We start from the raw sequence: 24,452 nt of genomic DNA, 5'->3' as shown, positions 1-24,452 counted from the left end.
CACGTTGTGTGCGACAAAATTTTAAGAATGTTCATGGATTTTAGGCATTTGTGTCTGAGGTACTTAAGGCGTGAAATAAAGGTTAATTTTGTGTGTAAAATTGCGCCTAAAAATTTGTGTTCTGTGCTCAAAGGTATATGCTGCCCCTGAAGTTCAACTTCAGGATTTGCTATAAGACCTCTTCTTTTGTGTGAAAAGAAGACAGGTACTCTTGCTGACATTGAGCGTAAAGCCATTTTCATCAGCCCACTTAGACACCTTCTTTAGACAGACCTGTACTTGTCGCTCACAGATAGCGAGATTACATGACCTAAATCCAATCTGAACGTCATCAACACATACCGAATGAAATATATTACGTGGTATTGATGAGCGCAAAGAATTCATTTTCATGATAAAAAGTGTGCAGCTAAGCACGCCACCCTGCGGTACCCCAGTTTCCTGTAGAAATGGCCTCGAGAGGATCTTACCAATTTTAACATGGAACGTGTGATTTGATAAATAGCTTTCTATTACATAGAGCATTTTCCCGCAGATGCCCATTTCCGATAAGTCACGTAGAATTCCATACCGCCACGTGGTATCTGAAGCCTTTTCCACGTCTAAGAATACAGAAAGAAAGAACTGTTTATGTATGAAAGCGTCGCGAATGTATGCTTCAATGCGAACGAGGTGGTCTGTCGTCAATCGGCCTTCCCTAAAACCACACTGATATGGGTCAAGGAGCTTGTTTGATTCAAGGAAGTGCAAGAGCCTGCGATTTATAATTTTGCCAAAGAGCTTACATAGACAACTTGTGAGCGCTATGGGCCGGCAGCTTGCCACAGAGGAAGGATCTTTACCTTGTTTCAAGACAGGGACTACAATCGCCTCTTTCCATGTCAATGGGATGTCTCCTGTTTCCCAGATAGTGTTGAAAATAGACAATAGAGCCATCTGTGCGTCAGGGTGAAGATGTTTTATCATTATGTACATGACTCTGTCGGCTCCTGGTGCCGATTTCGTGCAGCCGTTCAAGGAAGCACTGAACTCAGCAATGCTAAAAGGATGATTGTACGGCTCACTTCCACTAGCTTTACGGTTCAGCGCCTTACTTTCAGCTATCTGTTTATGTTGCTGGAATAACTGTGAGTAGTTCGCAGAGCTAGAAACTCGCTCGAAGTGTTCTCCGAGAGTTTTCGGCTGGTTTTGAAGGCTGTGGCCTTCATCATCAACCAAAGGCATGTTGTAGGTTTGTCGAGTAATTAATTTTCTTAGCCTGTTCCAGACTTTTGCTTCTTGTGTATAGGAACTTATGCTTGTGACCTATTTTTCCCAGCTTTCTCTTTTAGCGATCCGACGCGTTCATCGGCCTTTGGATTTCACGTGCTTAAAGTTGATGAGGTTTTCTGCCATTGGAGATCGACGTAGTAAGCGCCAGGCTTTGTTTTGCTCCTTACGCGCATTCTTGCATTGCTCATTCCACCGCGGCACGCGCCTCTTTTTTGTAGTCCCCTGCGTTTGTGGAATGCACTCTATTGCAGCGTCAATTATAAGAGCGGTAAACTAAGCAATAGCATCGTTCACACTAAAATCTTTAAAAGCATCTCGCTGCATCTGGGTGATTGCCTTAAACTTTTTCCAATCTGCGGATGCAACTTTCCATTGAGGGGGGTGTGGTAGGAATTCATTTTGTTCAAAATTTTGAGGCAGATGGGAAAATGATCACTCCCATAGGGGTTTTTAACCAGCTCCCATTCCAGGCATGGTACAAGTGTAGCCGAGCACATAGCTAAATCTATCGAACAGTACGTGCCATGTGCTATGCTATAGAATGTCGGTTCGTTTTTATTTAATAAGCATGCGCCTGAAGAAACAAGAAAATTTTCTATTAGGCGGCTGTTTACATCGCAACGAGAGTCTCCCCAGAGATAATGGTGCGCGTTGAAATCCCCAACGAGTACGTAGGGCTCAGGCAGCTCATCGATTAGGCTAAGAAATTCTGTTCTTTTGAGTCGATAGTGGGGTGGTATGTACACAGAGGAGATTGTAACGAGTTTTCCTAACAGTAAGGCTCGGACCGCAACTGCCTCAAGAGGCGTTCGGAGTTTCAAGGCCTGACATGCTACACGCTTATCCACTATAATAGCGACACCACCGGACGAAGCGAGAGCATCGTCCTGGTCTTTGCGGGAAATGTTAAATTGTGGTAGAAAGCCTGTCCGTGTACGTTTGAAATGGGTCTCTTGTAAACACAGCACCTTTGGACTATATTTACGCAGGAGTTCCGTGACATCATCTAGGTTATGTAAGAGTCCCCTGGCGTTCCATTGTAATATTTGTGTATCCATATTTAAAGTAAATTAGTGCTGTGTGTACGGAGACAGAAGTTGTGCCTTAGATTACAGAGCTCTTTCGAGGCCCTGTAATCGGGGTTTTGCCCTTCCTGGAGCGTTCGAGGGAGCCTCGCCGCTTCTTAGGCGCTTGGTGCGCCTTGAGGATACGTGTAGTGTCCATTGCCTCTTGTGAGGCGCCGGACACGTGCTCTTGCAAGCGAGAAGTTACCAGCGAGGGTCCCGCCTTGGAGGGCAAGACCTCTGCGCCCACCAGCCCGGAGGTCGATAGGGCTCCCTGGGGGATTTGGCTGCGCCGGCTGTTGCCAGCGCTGGGAGGGGCCAGGGAGGTAGGGGCAGACTCGGCTGCGTCTACCTTCTGGGCCGCTATCGCTTTTCCGGGTTCACTGCGTGTAGCGCAGGTTGCCGCAGATAACTCTTGTGTGGCCGGCAACCCAAGGGCAGCTTGGTCTGTTTGCTGGTTGGATGGAGTAGGCTTACCTACTTCCACCCTGGGGGCAGGGGCCAAAGGTACCTGCTCGCTCCTCGTGGGCTGGGCACTTGGCAATGGCCGCTGCGACGCTGCCCCCCGACACGCCGCATCAGCATAAGGTGTGTTGTGGAAAGGTGAGCACCATTTACAGGCTTCCTTAAACGAAAGATTTTCCTTGACTTTAAGGGTGATTATCTCTTTTTCTTTCTTCCAGTTCGGACAGGAGCGTGAGTAGGGTGGATGTTCACCACTGCAGTTTGCACAGTGAAGCGTGCCACTGCAGTTGTCGGAGGGGTGGCCCTGCACTGCACACTTCGCACAAGTTATTTGACCACGGCAGCTCTGCGAGCCATGCCCGAATCTTTGGCATTGGAAACAACGTCTGGGGTTTGGAATATATGGTCTCACATTTAACCTGATGTATCCTGTTTCGATGGTTTCTGGCAGTACACTGGATGCAAAAGTTAGGACAAGATGCTTAGGGGGGATTTCCTTGTTGTCTCGTCTAAGCATAATACATTTTACATTAGTGACATTTTGGTCTTTCCACCCTTCCAGGAGTTCAGCTTTCAACTGTTCAGCTGTCAAATCTTGGAGGTCTGCCTCTGACACGACTCCCCGTGAGCTATTCATTGTTCGGTGTTGTGTAACAGAAATTGGTATGTTACCAAATGTCACAAGACTGCCAAGCTTCTCGTACTGATGTTTCTGAGGGATCTCAAGGAGAAGGTCCCCGCTAGCCATTTTCGTTACTTTATAACCTGAACCTATGGCTTCGGTTAAAGATTTTGCAACTATGAAAGGGGAAATGAATCTGGCCTGTTTTTCGGAGTTCTCGCTCTGCACAACGTGGTATTTCGGGTAGTTCTCTTTAGTGCGGGTGAAACATGTGCTCAAGTCTTCGGTGCGTCCCCTCTTCTGAGGCTGACGATGACGTAGACGGGGAAATGCGGGTGTTCCCATAGTATTTCAGTTTCTTTTCGGCGGCAATGGCGGCCATCCACCACGGAGCCCAACTTGAGGACGCTGCAGCACTTAACGCGTAAGGCTGCAGGCCCCAACCGTACATTGCCACTATAACCTAATATATTATACCCAAGGGAGTGCACATACACAAGGTTAACCCTAGCGGCCTGAGAAAATGAAGAAGTCACGGAAGAGAGAAGATAGGATAGTAAAAGAAAGAAGATCGGAAAGAAAAAGGTTGAAGAGAGGGACGGGAAAGGATGACTGCCGATTTCCCCCGTGTGGGTCAGTCCGGAGGTGCCGTCTATGTGAAGCAGAGGCCAAAGGGGTGTGTTACCTCCGCCGGGGGGCCTTAAAGGTCCAAACACCCAGCATTAGCTCAACCTCCAGGATCCCCCTTTCTCCAGACACGGCTAAGCCGCGCACGGCTACACGCGGGAGAGGCCAACCCTCGTGTGCTCGGGTAAGTGGTGTCGCAACACACCAAACGCCTGCTTACGCAGACGCCCCTGCGGGGGTGGTTTGTGTAATGCCCCAGCAACATTCGAACGATTTCTCGACACGAGGCTGCGCGGACTTCGATGGGAAATACGCATCTGTGGCCTGGACGACGTTGTCATTACGGCAAGACACTTCATGAGCCCAACCAACGACTGGAAGTTGTCCTTAACTGCATACAGCAAGCTGGACTGATATTAAACTGCAAAAGTGCCACTTTGGTGAGCGTCAAACACTTGTTTTGGCTTTCCTTGACGACAAACAAGGCATGTGCCCAGACCCGCAGAAGGTTGCCACCGTTCGTGACTTTCCCCAGCCGAAGACCTCCGAAGACCCCCGCAGATTCCAGGGATTATGTTCGCACTTTTGCCGTTTCATTAAGGACTTTGCACGCCTAGCTCAGACGCTCACGGCACTCCTTCACGAGGACACACTGCTTACATACATGGACTACTGACTGTGAGTCTACATTCTGTGAACTAAAATTTCTGCTCACTTCAGCTCCAATTTTGCGCCACTTTGATCCTGAGGCACTAACTGAGCTTCACACTGATGCTAGTGGTCTGGGCGTCGGAGCAGTACTAGTACAGATACGTGCCGGACGCCAAGAAATCATCGCATACGCAAGCCGTACTCTTACCAAGGCTGCGCGAAATTATATCGTAACCAAATTGCAATGCCTCGCGGTAGTCTTCGCCACCCACAAGTTTCGACCATACACGGCCGCCACTTCACGATAGTGACAGACCACCATTCTCCGCTGGTTTGTTGGACTATGCGATCCATCTAACCGATTAGGTCGGTGGTCATTACGGCTTCAAGAATATGACTGTTCTGTCACATACAACAGTGGTCGCTGCACACCGATTCTGACTGTTTATCCAGCCCTGAGTCAGTAAGCATACGACATACGGACGATGATTTAGATGAATATCTCCTTATCATATCTAAACAGCTTCCTGATGCGACCGCCTTCAAGCGTGAACAACAGCATGACCCCTTCTATTACACATATTCTTGACGCCGCTCGGTCACCAGCACGGGGCTCACCTTTCATTATTGCGGACGATTTATTGTATGAGACAAATTATTTTACTGACGGCACTCCACTTCTCCCCGTGGTTCCCAAACAATGAGACCTATGATCCTTCAGGCCATGCATGATGACATCACGTCAGGCCACCTTGTCTTTGCTCGGACGCTCCAACGACTGCTCAAGCGTTTCTATTGGTCCAAGCTCTGGAAGACGGCGAAGGAATAACTTTCCAGCTGTGCAATTTGACCATGCCATAAGCAGTCAACAATGCCTTCTGCGGGCACCCTGCAGCGAGTTAAGCCGCCAACCTTGCTACTTGAAAAAGCTGGTATCGACTTGCTGGGTCACTTCCCCAAGTCTACTACCAGACGCCACTGGATTATTGTGTATGTGGACTATTCGACCTGGCACACTGAGACGGCGGCACTTGCTTCGGCTACAGCAGCTGGCGTTTCATCTTTCCTGCTGTACTCCGTGATTCTCCGTCATGCTGTTCCGCGTGTTGTGATTAGTGATCGTGGACGGCAGTTTACTGCGGACGTTGTTGAAGTACTACTACGTCTTTGTAGATGTGATTACCGGTACTCCACCCCTTATCAACAGCAAACGAAGTGCCTCACTGACCGCACGAATTGTAACCTGACCAACATGCTTGCCATGTATGTCTCCACAAAGCACAAAACTGGCATTCTATTTTACGATTTGTCACGTGCACTTACGATACTGCCAAGCATGAAACCACAGGTTATGCGCCTTCCTTCTGTATGCTCGCAGACCCCAAAGCTTTATCGACACTATCCTTCCCTGGTCTCAACATGATGACTCTTCCATAGGCTAGACTTTATGTCGTGCCGAAGAAGCCTGTCGACTGGCCCACCTCCGGACATACAGCCTCCTATCAATATCGTGCCTAGGCTTATTATGACGTTGGACATATGCTCGTCACATTTGCTCCAGGGGACTTTGTTTGGCTTTGGACACTTGTATGGAAAAGGGGGCTGTGCACACAATTTTTGTCATTATACACAGCCTCATACGTCATACTGTAACGATTGAGTGACGTGACATACCCCATCGCAAGATGACTTCGCAGAGCCGGCGGTGACGTAAAACGCAAGTCGCGCTTGTCTCCCGACTCAAACTGCACCACCATGGGGCTACATAACTCTCTCGGACATCTTCGTCTGCCCCCGAAGAAGCTGTCACGCAGCACGACACAGCCAAAGGATGAAAAATTAGAGCTGCGCGCGAGGGGCTGGCTGCTGCTTGTTGGCCTTGTATGACCGTCTTGCCCCGTGCTCTATGCTAACCATCTATCGTCTTGTAAATAAGCCCATCCCATCCGTAACAATTTGACTACTTTTGGGAGGCATACAAGGCACCTTTCACGAAATAAACGTTTCAGTTGGCAGTAGCAGCAAGCTGTGTAGCGTTATCTTCTTTTGTCCTGTTTCAGCGTTGTTTACTTACAATCCATTAAATTCCACCCATTAAAGTTCAACGCGTTTTACCTAGAACCTTCCATGAACAGAAAACGAGGGACCATAACGCATGGTGAGGCGGCCGTCGAAAGGTTACAAGCAAGAAGGAACAACAGCTGAAAAATAAGAATATGTCGTGCGATTTTCATGATTATTACGAATTGTAAAAGGACCAACCCACTGCTTTTTGCCTTAAATAATAATTAGTCCTTAAGTAAGCTGTGGCACGGAGCACCAGCTGCTAGTTCCAACTTTCTTTCTCAATGTTTGCCTTTAAGACGCAAGCTCATGCATTCTTCCGCAATTTGGGCTGCAACCAAGATTATTTATCCATCGATGAGGTTCAGTACTACGAACGTTACGCATTATTCGTTTATTTTTTTTAATATAATGCCAGTCTCAAGGGGATCATAGCAGGTGGACATATAATGTGGATAAATGTAATTAAAAATAACACAAATTGTAGTAAAATAGTATTCCAAATACAAGAACAATAGAATTGCAATGAAAGTACAATTATTCACAATTCCATCGGTGAGTAATATATAGAGACAGGAACAGAAAAACATTCAAGCAGTAATTTTATTGAACTAAGAAGTTCAGTGGGGCAAAAAATAAGAACATAAGAAAATACCAGACGACGACAAGAAAGATGCATACTATGACACTTCAAATTTGTCAGGGTAGAAAAAAAGGCAAAAAATCGGCAAGCATATTTCCATAAATTAATCGGGTGCAAAGTTAGTTAATTCTGGTTTAATGGCGCAAAAGCGACTAAGGCCATGCTGCTCCAGCCGCTAGATATCAAGAAATCAAATGGTAAAGCAGCGAACGCTGCATTACGTTAAAGTCTGGGAAAAAATCGGTTTATTCTAAAAAGGTCAACAAGTCAGTGAAAGAAAATAGCGGATCCTCTCCCAGTATTGACGCGGAGTGTAAAAGTATGTGTAAGTTATGGAGATTCTGCAAAAGCTTCCATCTCTGTCTTTTAGTATGTGGACTTGTCAGAATGATGCGCCTTAATGTAAGTGGTTCATGGCACTTCAAGCCAGTTGGTGGGTATTCGTTTCGAAGTAGAAAATTGTGTGTTCGGTGTGTATGCCCAATTCGAAGTCGACATAGGATCACCTCATAGAAGCGTTGCTGGTGACTGCACGACTTCCACTCGCCAAGCAGGGGTTTTGTTGCATGTAACTTGTTGTATATGCGAGAGTCCCATCGTAGTTGCCACTTTGATACCAGGGCATTTCGAATCACTCGGATACTGTCTTTGTATGGAAGTCTTGTGTGCGCAATGCCTTTGTCTGCTGCCATGAACGAGCATCTATCTGCTGCTTCATTCCCTGGTATCTCAACATGGCTTCGGACCCTGAGAATCGTATGGTTCTTCAGTATATATTACAGCCCGTCATGTTTACGGTATCGCCGCGCCGAGATTCACACGCGGAATTTAAGTTTGGAGCTCTGAGTGCACTTAACGATTCAGTATAAATGATAACATTCTTCTGCTTGTCGGTGGTAATTTTTTCACTGCCGTCTATATCGCATAAACTTCGGCAGTAAAGAAAGAAGAAAAATTATTTATCTGCAGGGTATTTTTCCAATTTGTCCTTATGATTCTGACACCCACGTACTCTTGTGTTTTAGAGTCGCCAGTGTAAAATTGTATGTAATTGTTATGTTTTTGTTGAATAGCTCGGAACTCTTGTATTATGTGTTCTTGTGGAATGCCTTTTTTCTTTAGGTGTGTTAGTGTCCATTCATATTGCTGTGTGATATTGCACCACGGGGGCAACCATGGTGGCCTTTCAGCAACCTCCACGAGCTCAGGAGAAATACAATTGGTGGGACAATATTCCTTGTGTCTTAAGACAAGTGGCCAAATCATGTTAGGTTTCTTTGTGTAGTGTACCCGTGATTTGCACTGTGTTACGATATTATAGCATATATGTTGTGGTGATGATAGAATTATCTTTCCATATGAATGAATGTGTGGTGTTTATTGGCGCAAGGGCCAGGTATGGCCAAAGAGCGCCAAGCCAGTGTTGATGAGTTTGCAGTGGAGTTATGAATTTTGTGAAGTTGATGTGACGTGGCTGTAAAAGGGCCTAAAATAGTCGCTGTAAAGTGCGCAAAATCTACATGCAATAAGATTATGGCGATGACAGATGACGTGTACTATGAGCATTAAGGTGCATTGAGAAATAATGATACCATATAAAAAATGTATAAGATTCTAAAATTCACTAGAGCACTATGGCCTCATAATAGCCCTTAAAGCACAAAGGCCTAGAGGCATGTGCTATACAAAGCAACTATCACAGCAGCATCCTCCGGAAAGAGGATGCGCTACGAGTTTAATGGGCTTATAACATGCAGGACAACATCATTTAAAAAATTGAGGACTACCTTCGTGTTAAAAAACAGTTCCCTGCCAAGAAACATAGCCAGGTGAAGAGCGACGCAATAATGATATGCAGGATGAAAATGTTTCTTTCTTTCAGACTCGGCTTTCCGGCACTCGAAGTGGACGTGAAGGACGGTCAGCCTCTCACCACATCGACCACAGGTTAGCGGTTCATTTCCAGTAAGCAGAAAATTGTGGGTACCAAATGTGTGCCCTATTCTGAGGCGACAGAATAAGACATCTGTTCGCCGAGATATTGTTGGGGAGGGCCAAAAACCTAACTGTGGCTTTATAACGTGCAGTTTATTATTTGTTTCTGCGTTCCACATGCACTGCAAGTGTTGTCGCAGTTTCCTTCTTAAGAAAGCCCTCAGATCTGTGGCAGGGACAGCAGCTGTACAAAACGTGGTTAGTGATGTGAGTGATGTGGCAATCTTGTCAGCTAGCACATTACCCTCGATGCCCCTATGGCCAAGCACCTAGCATATTACTACGTGCCTATGCGATAGATAAATATTGCATAAGAGCGAGTAAAGGTCAATCAAAACAGGATTTGTATGCTTTTGTAAAGAAATAACGCTTTTACAAGACTTAACGAGTCTGTAAATACTATTGCTCTCTCGAGTTTTAATTTATTGATATGTTTTATTGCAGACAATACTGCATAGGCTTCTGCAGTGAAGACACTTGTTAAGGGATTCATGCTGATGATGATAATTGATGTTTATTGGCGCAAGGGCCAGGTATGGCCAAAGAGCGCCATGTCCTTGGTGATGAGTTCGCACTGAATTATGAGTTTATGAAATTGGTGTAACATGGCTGTAAAAGGGCCTTAAAAGTAGTCGCGCTAAAGGGCATAAAATCTGCATAATAATATTATGGCGATGATGTATGATGTGTGCTATGAACATTGAGATGCATTTCAGAAAATAATACGATATGTAAAAAGCTATCAGGTTATAAGGTATGCTAGAGCACTACTGCCTTCTTAGAGCCCTTGAAACACAAGGACCTGGAGGCATGTGCTATAGAGTACGACTATCCCAGCGGCATCCTCTAAAGAGAGGAAGCGCTACGAATGTATGGGATTCTGTATGGAATAATGGGACCACATCTCTGAGGAAACCTAGGACTGTGTCTGTATTAGAAAGCGGTTCTGGACCGAGAAACATTGCCGGATGAAGAGGAATGTGCTGTCGGTATGCTAAAGTGCCTCTTTCTCTCAGATTCGGCTTCCCGACACTCCAGGAGGGCGTGGAGTACGGTCAACTTCTCCCCGCATCTACCACAGGTTGGTGGCTCTCTTCCAGTAAGTAGAAAATTATGCGTGCCAAATGTGTGTCCTATTCTGAGACGACAGAATAGGACATCTGTTCGGCGCGATTTCGTTGTAGAGGGCCAGAGCCCTAACTGTGGCTTTATTAGGTGGAGCTTATTATCCGTTTCCGCGTCCCACATGCGTTGCCAGTGGGCCCGCAGCCTCCTTAGCAAGAAAGGCCTCAGATCTGTGACAGGCACCTCAGCGGTAGGGTTAACGGCTTGTGATGCTATAGACGTGGCCATCTCGTCCGCCAGAACGTTGCCCTCGATGCTCCAATGGCCAGGCCCCCAGCATATAATGATATTGTTACGTGTGGCAAGACAAAGAATAAAGAAGCTATATACAGGTTAGTTACACTGGAGCCAGATCGCCAGGCCGACACTCGCTCGCGGCAAAAGGCACAGACCCACTTCGTCGTCGTTCTCGCGGCGGCTCGTACCTTCAGCATCACTCGATGATATCGTAATACTACCTCCCGGCGGTAAAAGCGCCGTCACGGTGCTGTTAAATATCCAAGGCGCGTGGAGAGTTGTAGGTGAGTTGGTCGTCGGTGAATAGGAGTAGCATCTCCAGTAAGAATCCGATGCTTGACCGCGAGCGTCTGGCCTAAAGGGCGATCGTCGAAGCCGAAAATATCTCTGTAGGACGATAACACTTGGGAAAGGTCTTCAGCCTGCGCAGAAGACAGGTCCGTCGCAATCATTTTCTGTATCTTGGGGGTCGGCGGCCGAGGCTGGCATGATGGGCCCCCTAAGCTCGCAAGAAGCATCGGTCGGTAATGTTGCCACGTGATGGTCGCCGAGACAATCAACGTTGGCAAGGCAAATACCTTGCGGTAGAATTTGCTTTGCCAATCCAAAGTTAGAGATAGGTAGGAAAGTGCGGTTCGCCGTAATAGTAAGTATACCGTGAGGCACGGTAACGTCATACTGTAGCGGAATGTCGGGCAGAGGAGTGACGAGGTACTCGCCATCAGGGACTGGTGGGGAAGACAAGATTTCAATATAGGCTATTGATTTTGGCGGCAGGCGAATAAAGCCGGTGGAGCGTAGGCGGCACTGGGGTGCGTCAGAAGGTTCTGTAAGAATCGGCAACTCAAGGCGAAGAGTACTGGCAGAGCAGTCAATAAGAGCAGAATGCGCGGAGAGAAAAATCGAGGCCGAGAATGAGGGCGTGGGGGCAATGAGCAATCACGGTGAAGAGGACAGGAGTGTGGCGGCGGCCGGCGATGCTGACACGTGCCGTACACATGCCGATGATAGGGACAGTACCGCCATCCGCAATGCGGACGACGCTTGCCGACGCTGGGGTGAGGAGCTTGTTCAGTCGTCGTCGGAAGGCAGCACTCATAACAGAAAGATGTGCACCTGTATCGATGAGTGCCGAGACAGGATAGCCATCAACGTCAACGTCAAGAAGGTTTTGGTTCGTGTGTAACATCAGCAGTGGATTTGAGGGCAGAGTGGACAAGGCAGCGTCACCTCCAGAAGCTGCAGTGCCGAGTTTTCCGGCTGGATACGGGAGGTGATAGGCGACGGAGAGAAGCGACGGGGTTGAGGCGAACGAGACTGATGGCGTCGCGGTGAGGGCGAGCGGCTGTAGCAAAGGGTCGGGGGAGGAGCATCAGCGGCAATGGGGTCATGGCGGGTGGCATAGAAAACAGAAGGTCCAAAGGGGCGGGAATGAGCGGCGGTGTATGTCCGAGGAGGTGGTGGCCATCGGTTGCGGCAGTGACGAGCGACGTGGCCGATGCGACAGCAGTGAAAGCAGATCGGCCTCTCATCAGGGGTACGCCATTCGGACGGGTTGCGGCGCGGTGTGGGAGCGAAAGGCTGCCGGGCACGAGGAGGGCTGCTAGAGAACTGGGGAACCGTTGGTGTAGACGATGGACACACGGAGTTGAGACCCATGTTCTCAAATTCCTTTCTGACGATGGCCTGAATCAGCGCAATCGTGGTTGCTGGTGTATCGGGAGGCGTCGCGGAGAAAGCTGGCAAACAGGCGGCCTCGAGCTCGCGGCGAACAATACGAGTTACATCGTCACAGGGGGTGGTTTGACGCGGTCGACCCTCACATGTCGACGTAGCGGCAGTGTTGGGGAGCCGCGTGATCTGATGTGTGATACGGCGGCTCTTAGCTTGTTCAAGGCGACGGCATTCTTTGATGATGGCGTCGATAGTCGAGACGTGGCCGAAAACAAGCAAATTGAAAGCATCGTCGGCGATGCCTTTGAGGACATGCGACACTTTATCTGCCTCAGACATAGTATCGTCAGCTTTGCGGCAGAGAGCCAAGACGTCGAGGATGTATGAAACGTACGCCTCCGTAGATGTCTGAACAGGAGACGCAAGAGCCTTTCTCGCGGCAGCCTTGCGCCCAATGGGGTCGCCGAACAGTTCCCTCAGCTTTTCTTTGAAACTGTCCCAGCTGTTTATCTCGTCGTCATGCGTTTGGTGCCACACGCGTGGGGTGCCGCCGAGATAAAAGATGACATTGGCGAGCATGATCGTTGGGTCCCACCTGTTATTAGCACTGGCGTGTTCGTAGAGCTTGATCCATACGTCAAAGTCCTCTCCCTCCAGGCCAGAGAACACACCAGGGTCGCGATGTTGGGCAACCGTGATAATCGGAGCCGTCGGACAAGCCGAAGCCGTTGCAGAGGCGGTCTCGTCACCGGAACGCATGGTGACAAGCTCGATGTACCGACCACTCCGGAGTTCCGTGGTGAGGACGGGATCGCCGACCTCCACCAGAATGTTACGGGTGGAAAAACACAGAATAAAGAAGCTATATACAGGTTATTTACACTGGAGCCAGATCGCCAGGCCGACACTCGCTCGCGGCAAAAGGCACAGATCCACTTCGTCGTCGTTCTAGCGGCGGCTCGTACCTTCAGCATCACTCGATGATATCGTAATAATATGCTGGTTAGATATGTACGCTTTACACAAGACGGCGTACAGTTCGTTAGGTACTGGATTTTTGTGTCTATAGAGTGACAGCAAGGCCTTCTCGACGCTTAGGGAGTCTGTATATATCGCTGATTTTTGAAGTATTCATTTTCTTATATGATTTACAGAAGACAATACTGCGTAGGCCTCGGCCGTGAAGATACTTGTTTCCGGATGTAGCACACCACTTCTGAGAAGGATGGGCCGAAGACAGCATAAGACACCCCGGCATTTGACTTCGAAGCATCTGTGTAGAACTCTGCGCAGGAGTGCTTGTGCTGGAGTTCTAGAACATGCATTCGGATTTCTATTTCTGGTGCGTGTTTTGTTACTTCTAAAAAGGATATGTCACATTCTATTAGCTGCCACTCCCAAGGTGGTAACAGCTTGGTTGGATGCATTACGCGAAGCTCGAGGAGTGGGACACGCATTTCATTACTAAGCTCCCTCACACGAAGCGAGGAAGGCTGTCTTACAGAGGGACGGTTATGGAAAAGTGTAGTACATGCCATATCGTTAGCTGTGTTAAAACATGGATGTTGATGATTGGAATGTATTTTCAGGAAAGATGTAAGGCTGATATAAGTTCTCTGTAGATGGAGGGACCATTCATTTGATTCCGCGTATAAGCTTTCAATCGGGCTTGTTTTGAAAGCGCCAGTGGAGAAGCGGATACCTAGATGGTGGACAGGATCTAGGATCTTTAGTGCGCGCGGAGCGGCAGAGTTATATACGACGGCACCATAGTCCAATCGTGATCGAATTAGGCTCTTATAAACATTCATCAGACACTTCTTGTCGCTACCCCATGTTGAGTGGGATAGAATTTTAAGTTCATTGTCCTTAGACATTTTTCTTTAAGATATTTAACCTGACCCTAAGGCTTCGGTCAAAGATTTTGCTACTGTGAATGGCGAAATGAATCTGGCTTGCTTTTCAGGATTTTCACTATGTACAACATGGTATTTCGGGTAGTTCTCTTTTGTGCGGGTCGAACATGTGCTGAAGTCTTCGGTGCGTCCCCTCTTCTGAGGGTGACGATCAAGTAGGCGGGGAAATGCGGGTGTTCTCATGGTATTTCGGTTCGTTTTCGGCAGCAATGGCGGCCCCCCACCACGGAGCCCAACATGGGGACGCTGCAGGCCTTAATGCGTAAGGCTGCAGGCGCCAACCGTACAGTTGAACACAAGGATCTGGAACCAGGCCTCTCTTTCCAGTAAAAAGAACACAAGAGCTTTTGTGGGGGTTGATTTTAAATCCGTTTTCGTCTGCCCACATGGAAACCTTGTTTAAGCCCTGCTGTACCTGTCTCTCGCGTACTGTGAGGTTGCAGGATTTGAAGCCTATTAGTATATCGTCTACGTATACGGAATAAGAATGGCCGGTGGCAGTGAAGCACGTAGTGTGTTCATCTTAACGATAAAGAGAGTGCAGCTGAGCACGCCTCCCTGGGGTACACCAGTTTCCTGCGTAAAGGGACGTGACAGTTAATTGCCGACTTTTACTCGGAAGGTACGATTTGACAAATAGCTTTCAATTGTTTTCAGCATATTTCCACGGATGCCAATTTCCGACAGGTCTCGCAAGATCCCGTAACGCCATGCCATGTCATATGCCTTCTCCATATCGAGGAATATCGATAAGAAAAACTGTTTATGTATAAATGCATCGCGAATATTTCCTTCAATGCGCACAAGATGATCGGTTATCGATCGCCCTCCTCGGAAGCCACACTGATAAGGATCGAGCGTATTGTTGAGCTCCAGGGAATGTATAAGTCTGCGATTTATCATTTTTTGTGAAAGCTTACACAGACAATTTGTTGGAGCTATCGGACGGTAACTTGCCGCCAAAGAGGGGTCTTTTCCCTGCTTCAGGACAGGAACCACAATCGCCTCTTTCCATGTAGATGGGAGGTATCCCGCAGCCCACAGAGTGTTGAAAAGTGTAAGTAGTGTAATTTGTCTGTCAGTATGTGAGTTTCTGATCATGTCATACATGACTCTGTCAGGTCCCGGAGCGGTGCTTTTGCATGTGTTCAAGGCAGCTCTCCACTCGACAGTACTGAAAGGCCGGTTATAGGGTTCATTCTGCCTGGATTTTCGTATGATTGGCTTACGTTGTACTATTCGTTTATGCTTAAGAAATGATTAAGAATAGTGCATTGAGCTCGACGCTAGCTCAAAGTGCTCCCCAAGTGAGTCTGCCTGTTCTTGCAGGGTATCGCCTTCTGTGTTTACCAGAGGGAGGGAATATGTTCGTCGCCATCTTATCCTATTAACATTATTCTAAACTTTGGCCTCATCTGCGTATGAGTTGATGCCCGATAAAAACTTCTGCCAACTCTCTCGTCTGGACAGTCGGCGCGTTCTCCTGCCTCCAGACTTCACTTTCTTAAGGTTAATAAGATTCTCCGCAGTGGGAGAAGCGCGGAAAAATTGGAATAAAAGGAAACCAGAAGAAGACAGGAAAGGTGGAAAGTAAGGAAAAGATGAAGGTTGCAGGGAGAGAGAGACAGGAAAAGGCAACTACCGATTTCCCCTGGTGGGTCAGTCCGAGAGTGCCGTCTATGTGAAGCAGAGGCCAAAGAGGTGTGTTGCCTCCTCCGGTGGGCCTTAATGGTCCGAACTCCCAGCATCGGCTGAACCTCCAGGATCGCCCTTTCCCCAGACACGGCTAAGCCGCGCACGGCTACACGCGGGAGGGTCCAACCCTCGTGTGCTCGGGTACGTGGTGTCGCAACACACCAAACTCCTGCTGGCGCACACGCCCCTGCGGGGTGGAAGCGTTATAGAGTTGAAGGTCAGTACAATGTGTTTGGTCGGAATTCCACTGTCATTTTTTCTAAATTTTATTCGTCTTGCAGCTAGAACACCCCAATCTCTCAAGGGTTCTTCGATTTCCTCGTCTGCATTTTAGCAGTTGTGTATCTGAGATAACACCCTTTGCGTAGTTCAGGTGGGGATGTGGCGACACAGACACACTGTTGTCGCCGACCTTCTCAAGTTTCTTAATCTGCCTCAAGTATCTTAATGAAAGCAAGAAGTCTCCAGAATTCACTTTCTTCGATTTGTAGATCTGACCAATACACTCGTTAAGTGCTTCGGCGATGAGGAAAGGGGATATGTCATGAATTATTCGTTCAGTTTTAGACGTGATGACAGAAAAACTTTGTCAAGCTACCTCTAGGTTTATTCAACTTTATTACCTCGGTCCGGTGCCTTTTCGGCCTCCGATCAGACATTGCTGAAGAGGTCCTTCTATCCATGAAAATACATATACGTACGGCTGCTGAGCTGGCCCCCTACAATGGAGCCCAATGCGAGAGTGTTTTAAAAACCACTAGCGATGCATAACTGCTTTAATCATATGACCATAACGAGGCAACGCGACGCCGATATGCTGAATCCTAGCCGCCCGGAAACATGGAAATGAACTGAAGTAAATAGGAGACAGCAAAGGTCAAATAGTTAAAGATAAAGATAAAATATTGAAGAGGGGGACAGAAAAAGGCGACTGTCGATTACCCCCGGGTGAGTCAGTCCGGGGGTGCCGTCTGTGTGAAGCAGGGGCCAAAGAGGTGTGTTGCCTCCGCCGGGGGGCCTTAAAGGTCCGAAAACCCGGCATCGGATTAACCCCACACTATTCCCCTTTCCCCAGACACGGCTAAGACGCGCACGGCTACAAACGGGAGGGTCCAGCCCTAGTGTGCTCGGGTTCGCGCTGTCGCAGCACACCAAGCTCCTGTTGACGCAGATGCCTCTGCGGGGTCGGGTTAGTTATGTACTGATCTTTACGAAAAATTACATTTGTCAATGAATTAGGTGTTGTTGCTTCATATTAATTGTGTTTCAGACTTCTAAGCTCGTGTTCTGGCTTAAAAATCTGCAGATCCTATTTATACACTTCAAAGAACCTCTCCTAGAGTCTTTTACAGGCACGGTGACGATATACTAAATCGGACATGTCCGTCTTCTCGGGCAAAAGTCGGCACCTTTAGTGCCGTTTTATGTAGTTACCATATGACAGACTTTCGTTGTGTCGTCGATCAGCCATCGCATAGAGTTGTGGGATAGGCGATCTCGTAACATGACAGGACTGAGTGCTTTTTCACTGGTAGTCTTTGTCTCAAGGTACGTTGAAAGCATACGATGTGCTTCCGGCGAAAACGCCGGAGTCGAAAAATTCTGACACTACCAGTCGTGTTCACGTCGTGGACCTTAGGTTTACACGTGGAGATTGGCTCCACCCGATAAATATTGTTGGAAAGGGCAGTATTTACAAAAGTGTAGCGACGTAAGTGCTCTTGCGCGGGGATCTGTGGTTTGTGGAAGCAGTGGTACGTTGAGATAGAGGGATGGATTCTCTGCTGTGATGACAGCAACATTGACGCAGCATTGCTGCGTGACAAAGCGCACCAAACGACGCGAAAATATTAAATGCACAGTATGTATTCACAAAAACGGTTACGCTACAATTGATCGTAAGATCAAATTCCAGGCAATCCTGATACTGGACATAGTATTAGTAATGAAGGCTGCGAACCAGTGACAAAGGGCACTTACAAAAGAAAAGATTTGTGAATTAGGGCTCGGATGTCAAACAGGGGATTTCAAAGTTATGTAAATCTCATTTAGCTTACTGACAACTTGCAGTGAGTGACATTTTTCGAATTTTTTTGAAAATGAACGTGGTTGGGTGCGCAATCTTCCTTAGATTATTTATAGTGAAGGCCGTCGTTAGGGAAATTTCGGTCGTTTCCTATTGCGCTTTGTTTAACTGAGCCTCTATGATCACCCACTGTCGCTGGGACAACAAAATTACACTGATAATTCTTCGACGCAGGGACATGAGCGGGGCGCTCTCGCGCGTCGTAGTAGGAGCAGAAATTAAGGAAAGCGTAACTCACTCAGGTCCACCCTTCAGGCCGCTCGGAGCTGGATACTCGAAGACTGTCATGAAGATGCACCCGGTCCTCATGTAGCTGGGGCAGGTGACCTGGAAGAACTTCTTGCTGGCGTCGAAGCCGCCCTGTGAACATTTAGAGCACTGCCTGTCATTGGTGGTGTCAGTGGGCATTCAGAAACTGGTGAACAACATCCACGGCATGCTTCCTTTCACATCAGCTGCTACGAGTTTTGACTTATGCCTCACGCGCACCCTGTCCTCGCCTCATTTACATCTATGGCGGCAGGTGACTGCTCAGATGGCAACGTTAGCTGTTCAAAGCCGGCCTACACCAGTGTATGAGGAGCCTGATAAAGATTTTTCAATGATCTACAAAGGCAGTCGAGAAGTTTTATTGTAGCGAAAGTTTATGCAACTTAGTGCACTTTGTGAGCACACTGTTCGGCAATAGTCTAACTTACAACAGGTATTTGGAGAAACAGAGGACCCAGAGCTAGAAGATGCCATGGGCCATTCACACAAACAAACGCAAGAAGAGTACTAAAGAACACATGGGGAATTCGGCCTTTCCCGTACGCTGTCACTTGCGTGCGCTAGTCACTTGAGTGCGCTGGGTCATTTGAGTGCGCTATGTCGCTTGCGTACAAGGTAAATACGTTATCATTCTTGGGATATGTCATGCACTTTGCTGGGGCTTTGCTTGTAGGTATGTATCTATGTATGTTTGTGTCTAACTGTTTTCATGCCTGCCTCTGACACTGGGTACTACAGGGTCGACTGGGTAGCGCATCGGTTGTTCGCCATGGGACGTGGGTCACTATATACGGAATTGCGTCGGCACCATTGATCGAAGAAACTCCTTAACACCGAGTTGGAGCATGGGGTATGTGCCACTCGGTATGTAATAGCCTAATAAACCTCTTTTATGCCAAATTGTATGGCTGACTATCTACCAGTAGGTATGTGCCGCTCTTCAGTTAACATGATTGAAGCCAACTTGAGTAACTAGGTGTGTGCCACTGAGAATGTACCGCTCTACATTGACGACAAAGATCTCTTAAAGTTCTCCTACGCTGAGCGGAATGGAACCTACGCCACGAGGGTTCCTCAAGGACAACAACGCGATGGTTTAGCAGGCTGCGCCCCAAATGCCCTGGACAAGGGGACGCTTTCAATGAACGCCTTTCATGCCACCGCTTTAGCATGCTGCGCCACGAATGGGGCAAAAGCAGCACATAATACGTAGGGTATGTGCCACTCTTCAATGAAGCTTTAGCCAACTTGGGTCCCCTAGTACCTGCCACTGAGCGAGCGGCAAGCAAGGGAACAATTGTCAGCGTTCGCAGGCCCCGGCGCACCACGCTCCTCGTCTCGGAGGCAGCACGCGTACTTCTCGGCAGTGTCAACATACGGCGCCGCGAGTCCACAACGAAATGCGAAAGGGGAGCCCTGTTGCTACATGACGGCTTTCTCAGTGTTCGCACGCACCATCGCGCTATGCATTTGGGATGCCACCCCAGGCTTCGCGCAGGCAGCGCTAGATGACGCTGAGTGTTCTTAGAGGAGCGCGAAAGAGGAGCCCCGCTGCAGTCTACATCTATAACCAAATATTATAGCTATACAGACACTATTATCGATTATTATGATTATCATTTAATGACATCCCATTTGAAATGAGGCGGTGACAAATGGTCACCTAGGCTGCTTGATTTAATCAGGTACGCTGTGTATCTTTTTTATCTTTCATTTATAATCGTTTCGACAATAGCAATACGTTGTGTAACTATATTAATTCAATACTAACACATTGCCGTCGAAAGTCATGGTGAGGCGAGTTCCGCCAATTTTTGTTAAGCTCCATTGCAAGCAGCTAGAAAACAGAGGAAGTCGACAAGAAACCACAAGGCGAATTATGTCAACTGAATGTTTATTCAGAAAAATGTCCTAATATATACAATAGGAAAGAAAACCCTCTAATGTTGAATGAGCAAGAGTCATGAGTGATCAATAAAAGGCCTCTTTCTTTTTTCCTATTTTTAATTTCTAAATTTCCTTAACCCTCCTACAGCTGAATGTGCAGGTGTACTTATTGTTCTTGCGTGGCCTGTGGTGAGGTAGCTACGTTGCCTCATATGCTCTGGGAGTGCGCGTCGCTGGGCTCGAAGTTCACCAAGGAAGAGTGGGATGTGCTCCTGCGAAGTCCCGTCGTTGAGGACCAAATCCTGGCTGTCCAGCGCACCCGCGATCGGACCGGCAGACTAGATCTGTCAGTCCCGTCGTGGGATTAGCCGGGTGCGCGTTTTATCGCGCTTCGCTGGACCAAATAAAAGTTTATTCACTCACTCACTCACTTGTGCCCTTTTCTGTGGTACTTGCCAGCCTGCATCCCGCTCTCTTCTTCTTTCTGTTAAGTGTGTATATGCTTTCAAACCAAATATTATAGCTACACAGACACTATTATCAATTATTATGATTATCATTTTATGGCATCCCCTTTGAAATGAGGCGGTGACAAATGGTCACCTAGACTGCTTGATTTAATCAGGTACGCTGTATATCTTTTTTATCTAGCAGTTTTGTATACATCTCCTTAATCTTATTATTTCTCTTCAAAATCTACCTTGCACTGCAAGCAATCACTGAAGAGATCCGGCCATAAGAATTTGTTCCCTGCTTTTTTTCCACCTTACTTTTACACCTGCACAGTGGTGGCTCATGCGCACCCCCAATCGTTTTACATGTGAAGACACTCAACTACTTCACGCGTGCATTTATCGCAATGCCTCGTGGTTAGCAAAGTGATTTTTCTTGCCTTACTGTCCTGATGGTGATTAATGTGGTGTTTTCTGGGCGCAAGGGCCAAGTATGATCAAAGAGCGCCAGGTCAGTGTTAATGACGCTGCACTAGAGCGATGAATTACGAGAGTTAAATGTGACGCGGCTGCAACGGGGCCTAAAAACGGTCGCTGTAAAGTGTGTAAAAACTACATGTAATAAAATTATGGCAATGCCTAATGATGTGTATTGTGCATACGTAATATAAATGGTAAAACAACGATGATACACTAAAATAGGTCACAGGCAGACGTTTGCAAGAAGCACTACTGCCTTAACAGAGCCCTCGTGCTATGCAAAACATGTGCTATGCTTTTTTAGCATGCGCTATACAGAACTACATTCACATCCGTATCCTCTCGAGAGAGGATCCGCTATGAATTATTGGACTCGTAACATGAAATAAAACACCTTTCAGTAAACCTAGGACTGTATGGACGTTAGAAACGGTTATTTAGTTAAATGTGGTTTAAAGCCGCAAAAGTGGCTAACGTTATGCTCAGCCAAGAACGAGGTGTTTTAAAGTCCAATTTAGGAGAAAAATCCTGTGTTAATAATCCATATTTTATGTAACAATACAGCATCGTCTAGCAATTGACGCACGTCAGATAATGGGACTGGCGGATCATCTAAAATTAAAGCAGGGTGTAAAGGTATGTGTAGTTGATATAAGTTGTGCAGGAGGTTTCGTCTGTGTATTTCATTATGTGTACATGTCAGTAATATATGCGTAACTGTTAGTGGTTCTTCGCATTTCTCACATGTTGGTGTGTCTTTTTCCGTAAGTAAATAACTGTTTGCGAGGTGTGCGCGCCCAATGCGTAGTCGGCATAAAACTACTTCGAAGAACCGCTCCATATGGTAACATGAATTGCATTCACCAAGTATGGGTTTAATGAGATGTAGCTTGTTGTCGACATTACGGTCCCGTTCGTGTTGCCATTTTGACGTTAAGGCTTTCCTAATCGCACGGATACTATATTAATATGCAAGTGTTGTGTTTGCTATGTCTTTGCACGCTGCCATCGATGCACACCTATCAGCTGCTTCGTTACCCGGTATCCCAACATGGCTTGGGACCCAGCCTAAATGAATTGACCTCCCGTATTTGTTAAGCGCCACCATGTTTAAAATGTCCCCTATCAGGAGTTCACACTCATATTTCAGATCTAGAGCCTTTAGTGTACTTGAAGATTCAGTGTGTATGACTACATTTATGCGTTTGTCAGTGATGATCTTAACTACATACACCCCATATAGCGTAAACCTCAGCCGTGAAAACAGAGTCATGAATTGGCCAATCGAGCACTTGTTTCCCAATTTTCCATTACGCCCCTAGGCGCACATGTTCCCTCGATTTCGAGCCATCAGTGGAAAATTTTATGGTATTTTGATGTTTGTCCTGAAGAGCACGAAATTCTTGTACAATGTGTTCGCGCGGAGCGTCTCTTTTTTTCAGATGCGTTGACGTCCAGTCCCCTAACTGTGAAATCGTACCATGGGGGCAACCTTTGTGGTTTTTTGGCAATCTCGAGGAATTCATGAGGAATGGCCTAATCCCGCCAATATTCCTCATATCGCAGGACAAGCGGCCTAATCATGTTCGGTTTATTTGTATAGTGTAAGCGTGAGTTGCATTGTGTGAGGATGATGTAGCATATATGTTCCTATGATGACTGAATTCTTAGTGCGTAGGAAAAAGTGAGTAACGCTTCGCGCTGCTGTAGCAAGGGTTCATTATACTCAACGTATAAACTTGGAATGGGTGTTGTTCTGTAGGCCCCACCTGCCAGTCGCAGTCCCAGGTTATGCACTGGATCAAATCGTCGGATGTCGGACTGTCTGGCTGAGCGATAAACCACGGAGCCGTAGTGTAAAATTATACCCACTAGAGACCGGTAAATACGTAAAACACACGTTCAGTCGGAACCCCAGTGCTTATGAGATACAACTTTAAGGATATTCAATGCTCTATTTGGCTTAATCTTTGGCGCTTTAATGTTCACCGTTTTAATGTGGGGTAGGAAGTTTAGTTCTTGTCAAAGATTACTCCCAAGGATTCGTATTCTTGTTTTACAGGCAGCGCGACATCATACAATTTTGAAACCCGGTCTAAGTACAATACTCGCTCTTGCGATACTTTCACTACTCAGCCAGTTTGTTGAGTAGAGAAGCAGAAGCTATTTTTCTCAGTCCACTCTATTAGTTTATTTATTGTTATCGGGAGCTGGCTTTCACATGTTGGTAAGTTGGAGGCGCGGCAAGCCATTTGCACATAGTCGACGTATATGGAGTGCATAACAGATGGGGCAATGACTTTGTTAATAGAGTTCATTTTTCCATAAAGAGTACTGTGCTAATTATGCAAGCTTGTGGCATGCCGTTTTCCTGGATAAATATGCGCGATAGCACAGTGCCTAGACGGATTTGGAATGGTCTGTTCGACATAAAATCAGCGAATCAATGTGTGATGTTTACTGGCGCAAGGGCCAGGTATGGCCAAAGAGCGCCATGCCAGTGTTAATGGGTTTGCCGTTGAGGTACGATTTCTAAGAAGTTGATGTGAAGTGGCTGTAAAGGGGCCTTTAAAATAGTCGCTCTAAAGTGCGTAAAATCTATGTCTAATAAGATTATGGCGTTGAAAATGGTAGGAACTATGAGCATTAAGATGCACTGCGAAATAATGATACGATGTACAAATATGTCTGATGCGACTATTTGCTAGAGCACTACTGCGTCATTAGGGCCCTTGTAGCATACGGGCCTGGAGGCATGTGCTATACAAAACAGTATCACAGCAGCATCCTCTGGGAAGAGGATGCGCTGTGCATTTAATGGGCTTATAACACGCAGGACATCATTCAAGAAATCGAGGACTGCTTTAGTATTAAAAAGCAGTTCGTTACGAAGAAACATAGCCGGGTGAAGAAGGATGTAATAGCGGTATGCAAGAGGAAAAATATTTCTTTCTGTCAGCTTCGGCTACCCGACATTTCCGGAAGCCGTAGATTACGGTCAGCCTTTGACCATATCTGCTACAACTTGGAGGTTCATTTACAGTAAGTAGAAAATGAGTGGTCGAAAATGTGTGTCCTATTCTGAGACGACAGAATAGGGCATCTGTTCACCGTAATTTTGTTGCGGAGGGCCAGAAACCTAACTGTGGCTTTATCACGTGCAGGTTCTTATTCATTTCTGCGTCTCACATACGTTGCCAGTGGTTTAGCAGTTTCTTTCGTAAGAA

At 47.0% G+C, this 24,452-nt stretch overlaps 1 protein-coding gene across 2 annotated transcripts in view; it reads right to left on the bottom strand.

The window, feature by feature from the left end:
- The window catches only part of LOC135919475 (uncharacterized), a 138,342-nt gene that overhangs the window by 102,983 nt on the left and 10,907 nt on the right, over positions 1-24,452 (bottom strand). For both annotated transcript variants that reach the window (XM_065453309.2, XM_065453310.2), the window contains exon 2: positions 18,375-18,496. In XM_065453309.2, the coding sequence (XP_065309381.1) occupies positions 18,375-18,496 (122 nt within the window). The remainder of the gene's footprint in view (positions 1-18,374; positions 18,497-24,452) is intronic.

This window comes from Dermacentor albipictus, chromosome 3 (genome assembly GCF_038994185.2).
Source record: "Dermacentor albipictus isolate Rhodes 1998 colony chromosome 3, USDA_Dalb.pri_finalv2, whole genome shotgun sequence".
Classification (NCBI taxonomy): domain Eukaryota; kingdom Metazoa; phylum Arthropoda; class Arachnida; order Ixodida; family Ixodidae; genus Dermacentor; species Dermacentor albipictus.
The sequence above is the reverse complement of the archived record's forward strand: the minus strand, read 5'-3'. Positions and strand labels throughout refer to the sequence as shown.